The following is a 12546-nucleotide window of genomic DNA, read 5'->3' as shown; positions in this document are numbered from 1 at the left end:
TCAAACAAGTTCTGGGAAAGGGCGCATACCGGCTCGAAAGGCTCGATGGCACTCCCATCCCAAGAACATGGAATGGAGCTCAATTACGCAAATGTTATATGTAGATAAATTCCAAAACTTGTAAAGAAAAGGCCAAGAGCCACTTCTAATGGAAATGATTCTCCTTTCATAATGTGTTTACCTTTATTCTTATGAACTCCCCACTGGTGCCGGTGTTTACCACATAAAGGGGGAGAAGTAAGTCGTTACGTTCAACAGGAACGCCGGTCGTATGAGACCAAGTGGCAGTGACGATTTGGCGGTTTATAATTTCACTGTCGAAGAGTGGAAGCAGGAGTGCCTGCGGAGGTATGGGACGGTGAAGACGTGGGACGATGTAAAGGTGTGGGAGAGGTTGAGAAGGTGTGGGTTGAGCTGGTGGCGCCGGACCTTGATGCGGAAGTAGGGCCGAAACGGACTAAAACTAGTTCGTCTGGAGCGTATAGCACTTCCGCCGGGTCGGATTGCCGGGTTGGATTCGACCTAAACGTTGCGGGGGAGGAAACGTCTTCACCGCCGAGGAGGCGGCCATTGGGAAGGGACGCTAGGGGGAAAAAACCGGCTGAGGGGGAAGCCGTAAACATCACCGATCTTGTTGAATCCCTCAATAAATTCAACAAAACCATGGAGGTGGTCTCTAATGACAAAAAGGAAAAAAAAAAAGAATGAGAGATTTGGACTTCCTTACAAGAGACTTTAGTAACCTAAATCCGGTCGACCAAATGCTGATGGAAAAACAAAAGGAACGCATCCGGAAGAGGTTGATCGAAGAAGACCAAGCCGAAAAATAAGAATAATGTTTTTTTTAGTACTTTAATTTTTTTTTTAGATATTAATGTGTTGTTTAATTAATGTGTGTTTTTTTAAATAATTTATGAGTTTTTTTAATAATACGTTTTTTTAATACATTTATAAAAAAATAAAAAAAAAACCGCTCGCGCCCCCTCTCGCGCCCCTCCACACCAGGGCCCGGGGCGCGAGCACCACAACCAACACTCATCTTATCAAGTTTCTCTCTCTGTCACACGTCACAATATTATTGGCTGGAGCCCCCACTCACGCCCCCTCTCGCGCCCCCCACACCCCTCAGCCTAATATTACTATGTTATAAATTGTGATTCAAATATGTTACTACACTATGCCGCGTCTAAACTATAAAAAATTGATTTACAGCATTATCTCTCTCTGAAAACAAATATCTATGAGTTCATTGGGCTTGATTTATGAATTTATGAAGTAATTGTCTAATTGAGCTTTTAAAGGCCCATATTTGAAACTTGAAAACGCCTTTTTAATGTGCACTCACGGGTAGAGGTGCACAAAAAACCGGAACCCGGAACCGGACCCGAAGAAAATACCCGGAAACGGTTTTTTTATACCTGGGTTTTTAATACCCGTACCCAACCCTACCCGTAGGGTACGGATAGGGTATGCATTTTAGTACCAAAACCCGTACCCGAAACCCGGAACCGGGTTTTTCCAATACCCGAAATTGGGTTTTTCAAATACCCGATCTATACCCGAAATTACCCAAAAAGTACGTGAAAAATACTCGAAAATACCCCTAAAAATTGTAATCCCTTAAAAAAAATCAAATCTATACCCGAAAAAACCCGGAGAAAACCCAAAAATAGGGTTTTTCAATACCCGGAAAGAGGGTATTCAAATAACCGGTTTTAGAATACCCGGTTCTATACCCGACCCGAACCCGATGCATAGGGTACGGATTTTAGAGACAATACCCGGACCCGAACCCTACCCGGGTATTACCAATACCCGATTTTTCAATACCCGGTCATACCCGAACCCGGTTCCATACCCGAACCCGGGTATTTGAAAACTCCGATTTGTGCACCTCTACTCACGGGAGAGTTTAGAAGTTAGAAGTCACCTTATTGGGGTTTAGAAGCCCAACATTGTTTTTAGCGGACAAATAGGAAACACTATTTGGGAAAGTTAACGTACAAATGAAATTAACATACTAATTGTGAGAATCAAGTATAATAATTATATATACAAGTAGAGTAATTATGTAATTACATCATATAATAATTATATATAATAATTATATAAGTACTCTATGATGTAATTACATAATTACTCTACATGTATATATAATTATTCTATTTGATTCTCACAACTAGCACGTCAATTTCATTTGTATTTGATCCGAACCTAACATTATTCAACTATTTTTTTTTCTTTTATAACTGGTTTTAACGGTGGAGTTCCCAACCTTATCACAAATCCACGATCGGGTTTAGTTCCTAGCAATTATTGTTGAACCGGTTTTGGTTTCGGAACCGGTTTTCTTAGAGCATTCGCATCGCATTCCCTTTCATAACCCCATTTTTAAATCCACATTTCAATTTCAATTTCAATTTCAATTCATTTGATAACCAATAGATTGAAAATTTAAATCCAATAGTAATATTTAATTATGTGAACTGAACACACTAAAAGAGAGGATTTAAGTTCCAATACCATCGTATTCTTTTAAATTCTGTGATTCACACGCCCTTAGTAAACTAATATGTAGTTATGTACCATATCTTCGAACCATTTCTTTGATGCCTGCATTTAAATTTATTCCTTCATCTCATTTTAGGGCTACGAAAGACAGAATAGAGATATGTGGGATTGTCTAAATAAGAGGAGGATAGAGCATTTCCAGCCTATCCCTTACCATATATTCATATATATAACTTCACTAAAAAACACTGTATTTTTTCTTTAATATTCAATTAAATAATACTTTTTATACATTTATCATTATCTTTTCTCTCTCCTTCACTCACAACCACTTTCAGAAAAATTAAAAAATTATACGACGTGAACAGTAAACCCCAAATTTAACTTTCTCATATAACATTTTCTCTCCCATCTACTCACAACCACTCCTAAGCATGCCATCTAATTTATAAAACCCCGTCACAAAAATATAGTGTATATGTTGAGAATGTTCATAGAGAAGAAAATGACATATTGTTTTATTTATTGGAAAATGAAGAAAGAAAGAGACATGCGAGTGAAGTGTGAATGAAGTAAAGGCCACTGCTGACTGCTACATGGTCTTAAAAAGAATTTTATCTCATTAGAAAAACATTGCTACAAATAAATAAAAGAGTAAATTGCATTTTTGTCATAGCACTTTGCGTCTTTCTTGTTTAATTTAAATTGCTTGAGCCTGTCTGTTTTCTAGGCGGGATCACTATAAGTCCCTCCCTCTAATTTCCGTCCGTAAAAGCAAAAAAAGTCCTTTTAAGTGGTTTTTGGACGAAAAATAGGCGAATGGACTCATATGATCCTGCTCAAAATAACAAATGTACTTAAGCAGTTCAAATTTTACGAGAGCGGCCTTGGTAGTTTTATAATGGACTTATGAAATTAAATTGAGTCGAATTTCTAGTTTTCTAATCCGAATCAAATTCTGAACACAAGCACCCCTAGCCTTGGGTTCAATAAAATACAAATATACAATAGTGTAACATTTTTGGTTGCAAGAAAACAACAAACCACAATTAATATTTATTTGAAAAAAAAAGAAAGAAAACAACTTAAGGTTGATTTTAACGTCAACTTGCTTAATTTGATTATTTATACACATGTTTAACATAACCGAACAATAAAAATCATTTATTAGAAAACCATAACCGAATCATACAATAAGCGATCATAAGAATTGTGAAATTCGTCAATTTCGTGTCTTGTTTGTATTCGTTTTTGTATTTGTTTATTATGTAAACCGACCCGATTTGTAAACCAAAGCTTATGTTATAATCAAAATGATGGATTTATGTTACAATATTGTTTCACACTTGTTGGGTCTTGAAAACATCATATTTTTATTTTTATTTATTTATTATTTATTTTTCTTTTTTTGTTTTGTGTTTTTGTCTTGATCCATTTTGCATGAAAACTCTTGTGTCTCACACCCAAATTTGACCACCAACATTACCTTATATATACACCACCTTTCCTCTTCATTTTCCCTTGCTACAACTCGAAAAAAAAAAAAAAACTCTCTCAAACATCAAATATTCAAGGTTATCTTCTTAAGTGTTCTTGAAGGATTTTGGTCTTTCATCTTAATTAGTTTATGTAGCCTTATTAATACTTGTTTATGGTTGTGCAACATATATATAATATACACCCCTTGTTTACCTTTGGTAGTTACTTCTCCGATTCCGGTCGGTGAGGTTTCGGACCCCATAAGGCAAGGCTTCATAGAGGACTTCGTGTCCTTGATATATATACATCTACATAACTTGTTCACACATATTAATCTTGCTTATTTTAGTTTGTTGGTCATGTTTACAAGTTCCATGGTTATGGGTTTTTAAGAGTCTATGCTTCGGTTTAACCGTAAATAGCTCTAAACCGTAAACCGAATTTTGTTACTAGTTTTTGTTTGTTTAAACATACTTAGTGTTAGATCTTAAAATCATTTTTACAAATTCTATGGTTATGGGTTTGTAGAATCTTACCTCGATCTTAACCCGAAACACGATCCGAACCGAAAATCGAACTTTTGTTTAAAGACTTTATTGTTAACTTTTGGTATTTTTTTTATTTGTACATTATTATACAAGTTCTTTAGTGTTTGGACATGTGGAAACCATCTATGAACTTGTTGTGAGATGGAAACCGAACCAAACCGATTCTTGCTCGCTTAAGACACACAAGTGTGTTTTTTTTAGCCATCAAGACTTGTATGTTTCTTTAAAAATAGTTACAAATTGATTTTTAAATATTTTCTTAAGTACTTGGAAATGTTGGATCCAACTTGATCTCATAACAAAGTTTGGACCGACAAAACCGAAAACTCGCTTAACGTGCGTTGTTAGTTCTAAAACAATGGAACTACATACTTGGTTAAGTCTTATTAAATTTTATTGAGTTATCTCATAACATTCAATATTTTGGAAAGTTTACTTTGGGTTTGACCAATTATCAAGACCCGAACCGACAACCCGAACACTTGATAAAAAAAACCTGTTTTAGTATCTTTATTCCAAAGGGATTTGCAATCTTGCATTTTACCCACCTTATTACTTAACATAGGTTGAGTAAATATTAAGGTTAGATACTTTAACCCAGTTTCGAGCAAACTTACATTTTTAAAGAGTTATTATTATAAATTCTTAAATAGTCACATTTTAAACCTTGAACTTTAATTATTTACATTTCTCAACATTTATTTTGTTTAAAGACCTTCAAGACAACCTTTCTAAATTCAAGACTTCTTTTCTTTTTAGGCATTGTGCGTTAAACTCGTCGTTCCGACAAATCTCCAAATTATCATCTTTCAAGTTTACTACTTGAAGGTGAGTACTTCATACCCCATTTTCCATCTTTTATTTTGGGGGTGACATTTCATACTTATTCAACAAAATGCTTTATATTTGAATCTTAAACCACAAACGTAGTTGTATACTTTACCTAAATAATTGCTCGATTTGGTGTTCTATGCTTATATGCCTATGTGTTTATCGCTTTTGGTTGGTGGAACCATAAAATCCTAGACTATTTGGCATCCCCTTATAGCAATGTGTCGTTAACGTAATGCAATTAACGATAACTATAAAATCCTAGACTATTTGGCATCCCCTTATAGCTAGGTGTCGCTAATGTGTTTAGCGATATCTATTTATCTAAATTACCACTTTTATTTATCGTTTCGTATGCAAGTTTTGTGGTTATCTTTATTATATACTAATATGATAAACTTATGAATTGCTCACCGACCTTTGTGTTGACAAACTTTATTTTATGAAATGTTGCAGGTTTACATCTTGGTTGATTTATGATTATGAAGAAAACGACATCAAAGACCTTTGGATATTAGTAAAAATGAACAATATCAATTTGCCATATTTTGTGATATCTTGTTTATGGATAATTGTTATGTAACATTTTCGATGTTGTGAAATGAAATGAGTTTATTAAATACTGTCACTTTAATTAGTGTCATGTGCTTATTGACAATCGTTACACCTCGGCATGTTCCGCCGCCTTTAGTCGGGGTGTGACAAGAATCATAACTAAACCATCTGAATCATCGCTTTTCAGTTGGTTTGTCATTTTAATCCAGTGTTTTTGATTTTCAGCTGTTTCGTTATGTTAAGTAATCAATTCAGTTTCTCAAAGTCACATTTTATTTGAAAATAATTATAATGTTGTAAATAATTCATAAGCCAATTATTGTGTGGAAATGGACTAAATAAACAATTTTCCAACGTGACCTGACAAGATTTAAGAATAAAAAAAAACTAGATAAACAGTATTATTAATAGCCCTACATGAGACTTGGAACCTTAATCGTAGGGGCTAATATAATAGTCCTTCCAAAATATAAATCAATACATCACATGTCCACCATGACATGATAAAGACATGTTGGCAAGATTCATGGCCTTTAACTCATCTATTAATCATTACATGTAAACCTTCATAAAATAGTGTTATTGATTATAGGAAAAAAATATATTATTTGAAAAAACTATGTTCAAGTAAGGGGTGCTATTATGGACACCCATACACAATCTATACGTTTTGTAAAGATTTATGTCCCGTATAGAACTATACGGGGGTATATGGGACCCTATACGTCCCGTATAGTCCTATACGGGACGTATTGATGTTTTTTTTAATAGCAAAATGGGGCGGTATCCATAGAATTCCCTTTAAGTAAATCAATTCATTTTTTTTGTTCAATCATGGGAGCTAGACGGTTCGGATGAATTCTCGGTGAGAAGCTTGAAAGGGAAAATGAGTGAGTTATCCTATTCGGTTCCGACTTGTTCTTATAGTGGAACAATGGGGTACCTAAGAAAGTTGTTTGGTGGTAGTTTTATTTGTAAATTTACTCTTATTTTGGGTTTCTCTAAACTTGCGTGTTGACCCATTTTCTTTTAACAAATTGGCCCTTAAAATTAGAAGAAAAAAAAGAAAAAAGAAAAAGAAACAAAGGTTAGCATTTTAGCGGGTAGGGCGAAGTTGGACCGCCTTCCATCGTTGTTTGAGTTGGCTAGAGTAATATTATCATTGGTTTGGTAATGTGTCTGGTGCGTGGCCAAAGTAATGAACATTTATTTGTCTCTTCTGGTTGCCCACAACACGTGGCAAATGATTTCGTTATGGTGCAAGGCCACGTCGATTTATACATTTAGCGTGAGGGATATATTGAAACTATACAAGTTCACTAGATTCTTCAAGGAAAAAGTCAAAGCGTTCTATGTCATTCGCCTCAATGCATTGTGGTGTTTGTGGAAGCTTGGAATGATGAGGTCCAAACATTTGACCATATTTTGTTCTTTTGACGAAAAGATTAAACACAGCCTCCTCTCTATTCTTTGAAGTTCATGTGATCCTATCTTCCAAGAAAATCAATTCACCATCTCCTTAATCAGAACCGGCCACCAGTCGTCATCCCTGACTGGCCACTAGTCGCCATCCCTGACTGGCCACTTTTTGAGCACCAAATACAACCAAGCCTAACTGCTACCGTTTATCAAAAACACCACACATGCCCTCTCTACTTTTTTCCTGCGACTACACACTATATCTAAATCGCTCCTCCGACCCCATAAGCAACAAAGAAACCTCCATATTCTTCTTTTCAGATATGTTTAATATAAAGGACAAATGGTGTAGCATTTGAAAACGTAAAGTACAAATCATGTCAATTTTAAAAATAAAGGACAAGCAATGAAATTTGATATAAACATAAATGACAATCTCTATAATTTTGTCGTGTTGTTTTTATATATAAATGGAATTTAACCATGTATGAAAAAGTTTTATAATGGTGAAACAATATGGTTATTATTATTATTATGTGTGAATGGTAAAATTTTATTAAGCTCCAACTAGAAAGATACTAGCCGGACAAGTAAAAAAAATTCAACTACTCCATCTAGTTTAGTTTAACTATTTATAAAAGATATGATCACAATTAAATAATACTGAAATTTGAGTAAAAGGAGTTTAAGAATTGTTTAAGCAACTTTATTGAAAGTGTTTTTTTAAGATATCAAGAAATTCAAACACGAAAATATTATGTAGTCGGGTTTAAGCATATTTGTAATGATTTCGCTAAAAAGTGTAAACGTCTTCACTATGTCACTGCCACGTAAATTTCACTTGAAAAATGTCCCGAACTTCCAATGAGTGTGATGGTTTCAATAGGTTTCATTTTATTTATTAATAAAGGAATATGAGATGATGGTTTATTTATTAGTTCGTGGTATAAAATAAACAATTAAACACACTCCTTTGCACCCAACACCTGTTTTTCGTTCCACCCTTGTGCAGTTGTGCCCTTCACGCCTCAAAAACATCCACCCGAAACAATGTGCGGGGGCGTTACTCGAGTAGTTGATAGGGGCGTTCCCCATTATTAATGGCCTAATAACTATTTAAAGTACTTTCTCATTAACTATTTGTTTTCTTTTACTATTCAATATTTGAAATTAGTAAGTAATAATTAAGCATATTTAACTTTTCATTGCTTAAAAGAAAAAAGTTGATATGATGATATTCCTAAGAACATGCAAGGTAGTAGGTATGGAAAAAGTGTGCCAACTATCTTCTTACTTTTTGAAACGGCGTTTATTGTTTTATTCTTCACTTTCTAGTAAGTTGCGTTATGTTATGATAAAATGTTGAACTAAATATAAATTGGATTGGATATGTCAATTGTGTTAGACTAGTGGGTTGAAAATTTTCTAGTTGGCAGGCTGACGAGTTAAACAGGTGATTCGAACATAGCCTATATATTTATTCATGCCGTGTTTCGAATCAAATATCCTAATGTTGATATGCAAGTATGGGTAAGATTCACTTTATAGTTATTTAATCAATTTGACTACAATCATACTCAATGAACCATTTTATGTAAATAATGTCTTCGTAAATCTTAATTATTTTTCTTTCTCTTATTTCCATCTAATAAATTTCGATTTATATATTTAGCTTCAAATTAGATGAATCAAATGAAAAACATTGAAAAAACAGGAAGGCGTGAGGATGTGTAATTGGGACTAATATATAAGGTCGCTGGTAATTAGAAGTTGGTGAAGAGTTTAAGAGAAATAACTTTTCTTTTTAAAATCAGTAACCAAGTCACAATCTCAATTTAATCTTAACCATTTTCAAACCAATCCGGTTTTTTCTTTTTATAAACCTGTCTCTAATCTGATCCGCTTTTGACTTTCTTTGACTCTACCTTGGATCGTTGTTGTTACAATATTACAATGTATATCATAAATGAAAGAAGTAACCGTTGAAATGGTCCACACATGGTCAAACTTATTATTAATCTTGTAAAAAGGTTAGATCAAAACGGATATGGACGGTATTATTGTTGATGATGACAACATGTATGTATATATTGTATGTATATATGTATGGTAACTATGACCTGTCTGCCTGTCTGCCAGTTTCTCTCTTTCACACATAACATAACAACACACACTTTCTTGTATCAACCGCCATTAACAAACAACAACTACATTTCTTTATCTTACGTGGTACACCTTAGATGCCAAATTAACCAAAAAGACAACAATATACCACCCACTCATCCTTCCATATTCATATTCTTATGGCAGCAGCCACCACTGCCTCCTCACACCCCAAAAAAAAAACCATCACCACCAACAGATTCCGCCGCCGCCGTGTTATCAAAGAAACCACCATCTCCTCCTCCGCCGCCGCCGTCGCCGCCGCCTCTCACCACCACCCCGCCGCCGTCTCTCCGGAAAACACCTCCTGGTGCTGCCCTCCCGCCGTATCTTCCCACAAACCCACTTCCATTCCGCCACCGCCTCCGCCGGAAAAGTCGCCGGAATATTTTTCCGGCGAAAAGTTTAAACCTTTAGATTCAGAAACAAATCTTGGAAAATCCCAGAAGACACCCACAATGCCCACCACCACCGCCGCCGCCGTCGCCGGCGGTGGCGTACACGGCGGCGCCGGTCACTACCAAGATACATTGTTGCCATCTTTTACCCAATTCAACTCAGCACTCACTGCTGGGCTTTTGAACCAGATATCGTCACCGCCACCGACCCGATCCAGCCCGACTGTATTCGAAATGATGGCGAATGAACTCGATTCGAAGATCACCAACAATGGCCCAATTACAACCCTTAAAAGACCTAGTAATGGTCATGTGATCGGTCATGTGACCCCACCAGCTATGCAACAAAGGTTGTTGGACATATTGTCTTGTGGGAGCCCTGGGAGTATGTTTAATGACCCGGTTTCGAGTGATGTGAGGCTTACTTTGAGCTCTAAAGATGGGTTGAGTGTTTGTATGAATGTGCATAGGCAGATCTTGGTGGATCATAGTCGGTTTTTTGCGGATAAGTTGTTGGATAATCGACGAAAAATTGGGCAACAAGGGCAGCAATTAAGAGGGTTGATTGATAATAGTAATCCTTACATTGTTGAGATTGCTGATTGTGATGATATTGAGGTTTATATCGAGTCGATTCGGTTGATGTATTGTCAAGATTTGAAGAGGAAGCTTATGAAAGATGATGTTCCTAAGGTTCTTGGTATTTTGAAGGTAATATTACTTCAATTTTCGAATAGTCGGTTTTAACTTAATTGTGTAAATAAACTTGAAACAAACACCATAGAAACCTAACTCGGGCTGGTATGCTATACACGATTAAATCGTAATGCTAATTATCTAAAATACGTTTAACATATACCTTACTATTAGGGCTACAAACGAACCGAACGAACACTAATAAGGCCTTGTTCATGTTCGTTTGTTAAGGAAATAATGTGTTCACGAAAGGTTTGTTTTGGATAATATTTATAACATGTAAAGGGTCTTTACTTTGTAATATAACATAGGTGTCGACAGCAATCGGGTTTGATGCGGGGGTTTTATCTTGTTTGGAGTATTTAGAGGCGGCTCCATGGGCCGAGGACGACGAAGAAAAGGTTTCATCTTTATTATCCGAGTTACAACTTGAAGGGGTTAACGCGGGTGAAGTTTTAAAACGCGTATCACATGATGTTACACATGGGGGTGATGATAATAGTAGTAATAATAATCAAGAAATACTTCTTAAGCTTTTACATGTAGTTCTTGAAGGAAAGGATGAGAAAGCAAGACGCGATATGAAGGTTTTGGTCTCGAAAATGCTTCATGAGAATTCATCTAAAGACGATTTAAAGAAAGAGTCTTTATACTCCGCGTGTGACAAATGTTTAGATTTGTTGCAATGTCATTTTTTGAAAGCTTCTAAAGGAGACTTGCAAGATGTGGATCAAATCACACGGCAATCGGGTAATTTGCATTGGCTTCTTGATATTTTAATCGATAGACAGATGTCAGAGGATTTCTTGAAATTATGGGCGTCACAAACCGAGTTATCTGAAGTGCATTCTAAAGTGCCTGCGGTTCATAGATATGAAATTAGTCGAGTTACCGCAAGATTGTTTGTGGGTATTGGAAAAGGTCAACTTTTGGCTTCAAAAGAGTCCAAATGCTTACTTTTACAAACATGGTTGGAACCCTTTTATGATGATTTCACTTGGATGAGAAGAGGGTCAAGAGGGCTAGACCGTAATTTGGTCGAAGAAGGGTTGAGTAATACGATTTTGACTTTGCCTCTTGATTGGCAACAAGAAATCTTGATGTCTTGGTTTGACCGGTTTTTGAACTCGGGTGATGATTGCCCGAATATGCAAAAAGGGTTTCAAGTTTGGTGGAAACGGGCGTTTTGGAGAAATCCCGAGTTGCAAAAGGGGTTTGCGAATGGTGGGAACTCATGAGATTCGGGTATGCTGGCTTTGTTTCTTCTTTTATCATATAGTTTAGGTAAAATGATATTTGCATTTGCTAACTCAAACCTTCATATGGAGAGATGATTTGATGAATAAAAAAAGTCATTTTGGTCAAAGTCAAACCTTTTAAGCACTTTCCTTTTTGGGGATCTTTTGTTTCTTCATGATTTGTGGGCTAGAATTGTTATTTAACTTATTTTGGTGTGGATAGTTGTAAAACATACTTGATATTAAGTATGACACAATGGATTATGTATTTATTGGATATGTGGTTGCTCATGATACATAAAAATGTTAGGTTGTTATGGATAATGCCGAAAGTAGACTTTTCAACAAGTTCACAATAAATTTCCTTTTTGTTTTTTTTAATAATATATATTTAGCTTAAACTATGTACCGTGCCAATTCAAAAGGGACTACAAGGAAAAAAAAAGGAGCTTTGATAAAAGCATTGGCCAACGCCTGTGGTCCCTTAAGTTCTAATTATAAATATAAGTTTATTGCGTTTCCTTTTGGCCCATTCATCATGTATGTTACTAATGTTATGTCTACATTTAGGTATATTGGTTATTATTAATTTTAACTATCGTCTTTTAGTCAATACCGGTCCCAACTAACGAATTAGCTGCTGACGGTCTCAACTTTTAATGTATTTGTTCCTAACGGTCCACGACTAACAGAATCCCAACGTCGTTA

The 12546-nt window shown here is 35.6% G+C and overlaps 1 protein-coding gene across 1 annotated transcript; it reads left to right on the top strand.

Annotated features, from left to right (window-relative positions):
* The first annotated feature begins 9646 nt into the window (after positions 1-9646).
* LOC143637691 (BTB/POZ domain-containing protein At1g63850-like) lies at positions 9647-11908 on the top strand. The gene is made up of 2 exons (XM_077105020.1): positions 9647-10615; positions 10912-11908. Exons 1-2 carry the CDS (start codon positions 9647-9649, stop codon positions 11836-11838), a joined length of 1896 nt encoding a protein of 631 aa, XP_076961135.1. The 3' UTR covers positions 11839-11908.
* Positions 11909-12546: the final 638 nt, after the last annotated feature.

This window comes from Bidens hawaiensis, unplaced genomic scaffold, assembly GCF_021521415.1.
Source record: "Bidens hawaiensis isolate Kalapana, Puna unplaced genomic scaffold, B.hawaiensis_p1.1 tig00008376_1, whole genome shotgun sequence".
In the NCBI taxonomy this organism is placed as follows: domain Eukaryota; kingdom Viridiplantae; phylum Streptophyta; class Magnoliopsida; order Asterales; family Asteraceae; genus Bidens; species Bidens hawaiensis.
The sequence above is the reverse complement of the archived record's forward strand: the minus strand, read 5'-3'. Positions and strand labels throughout refer to the sequence as shown.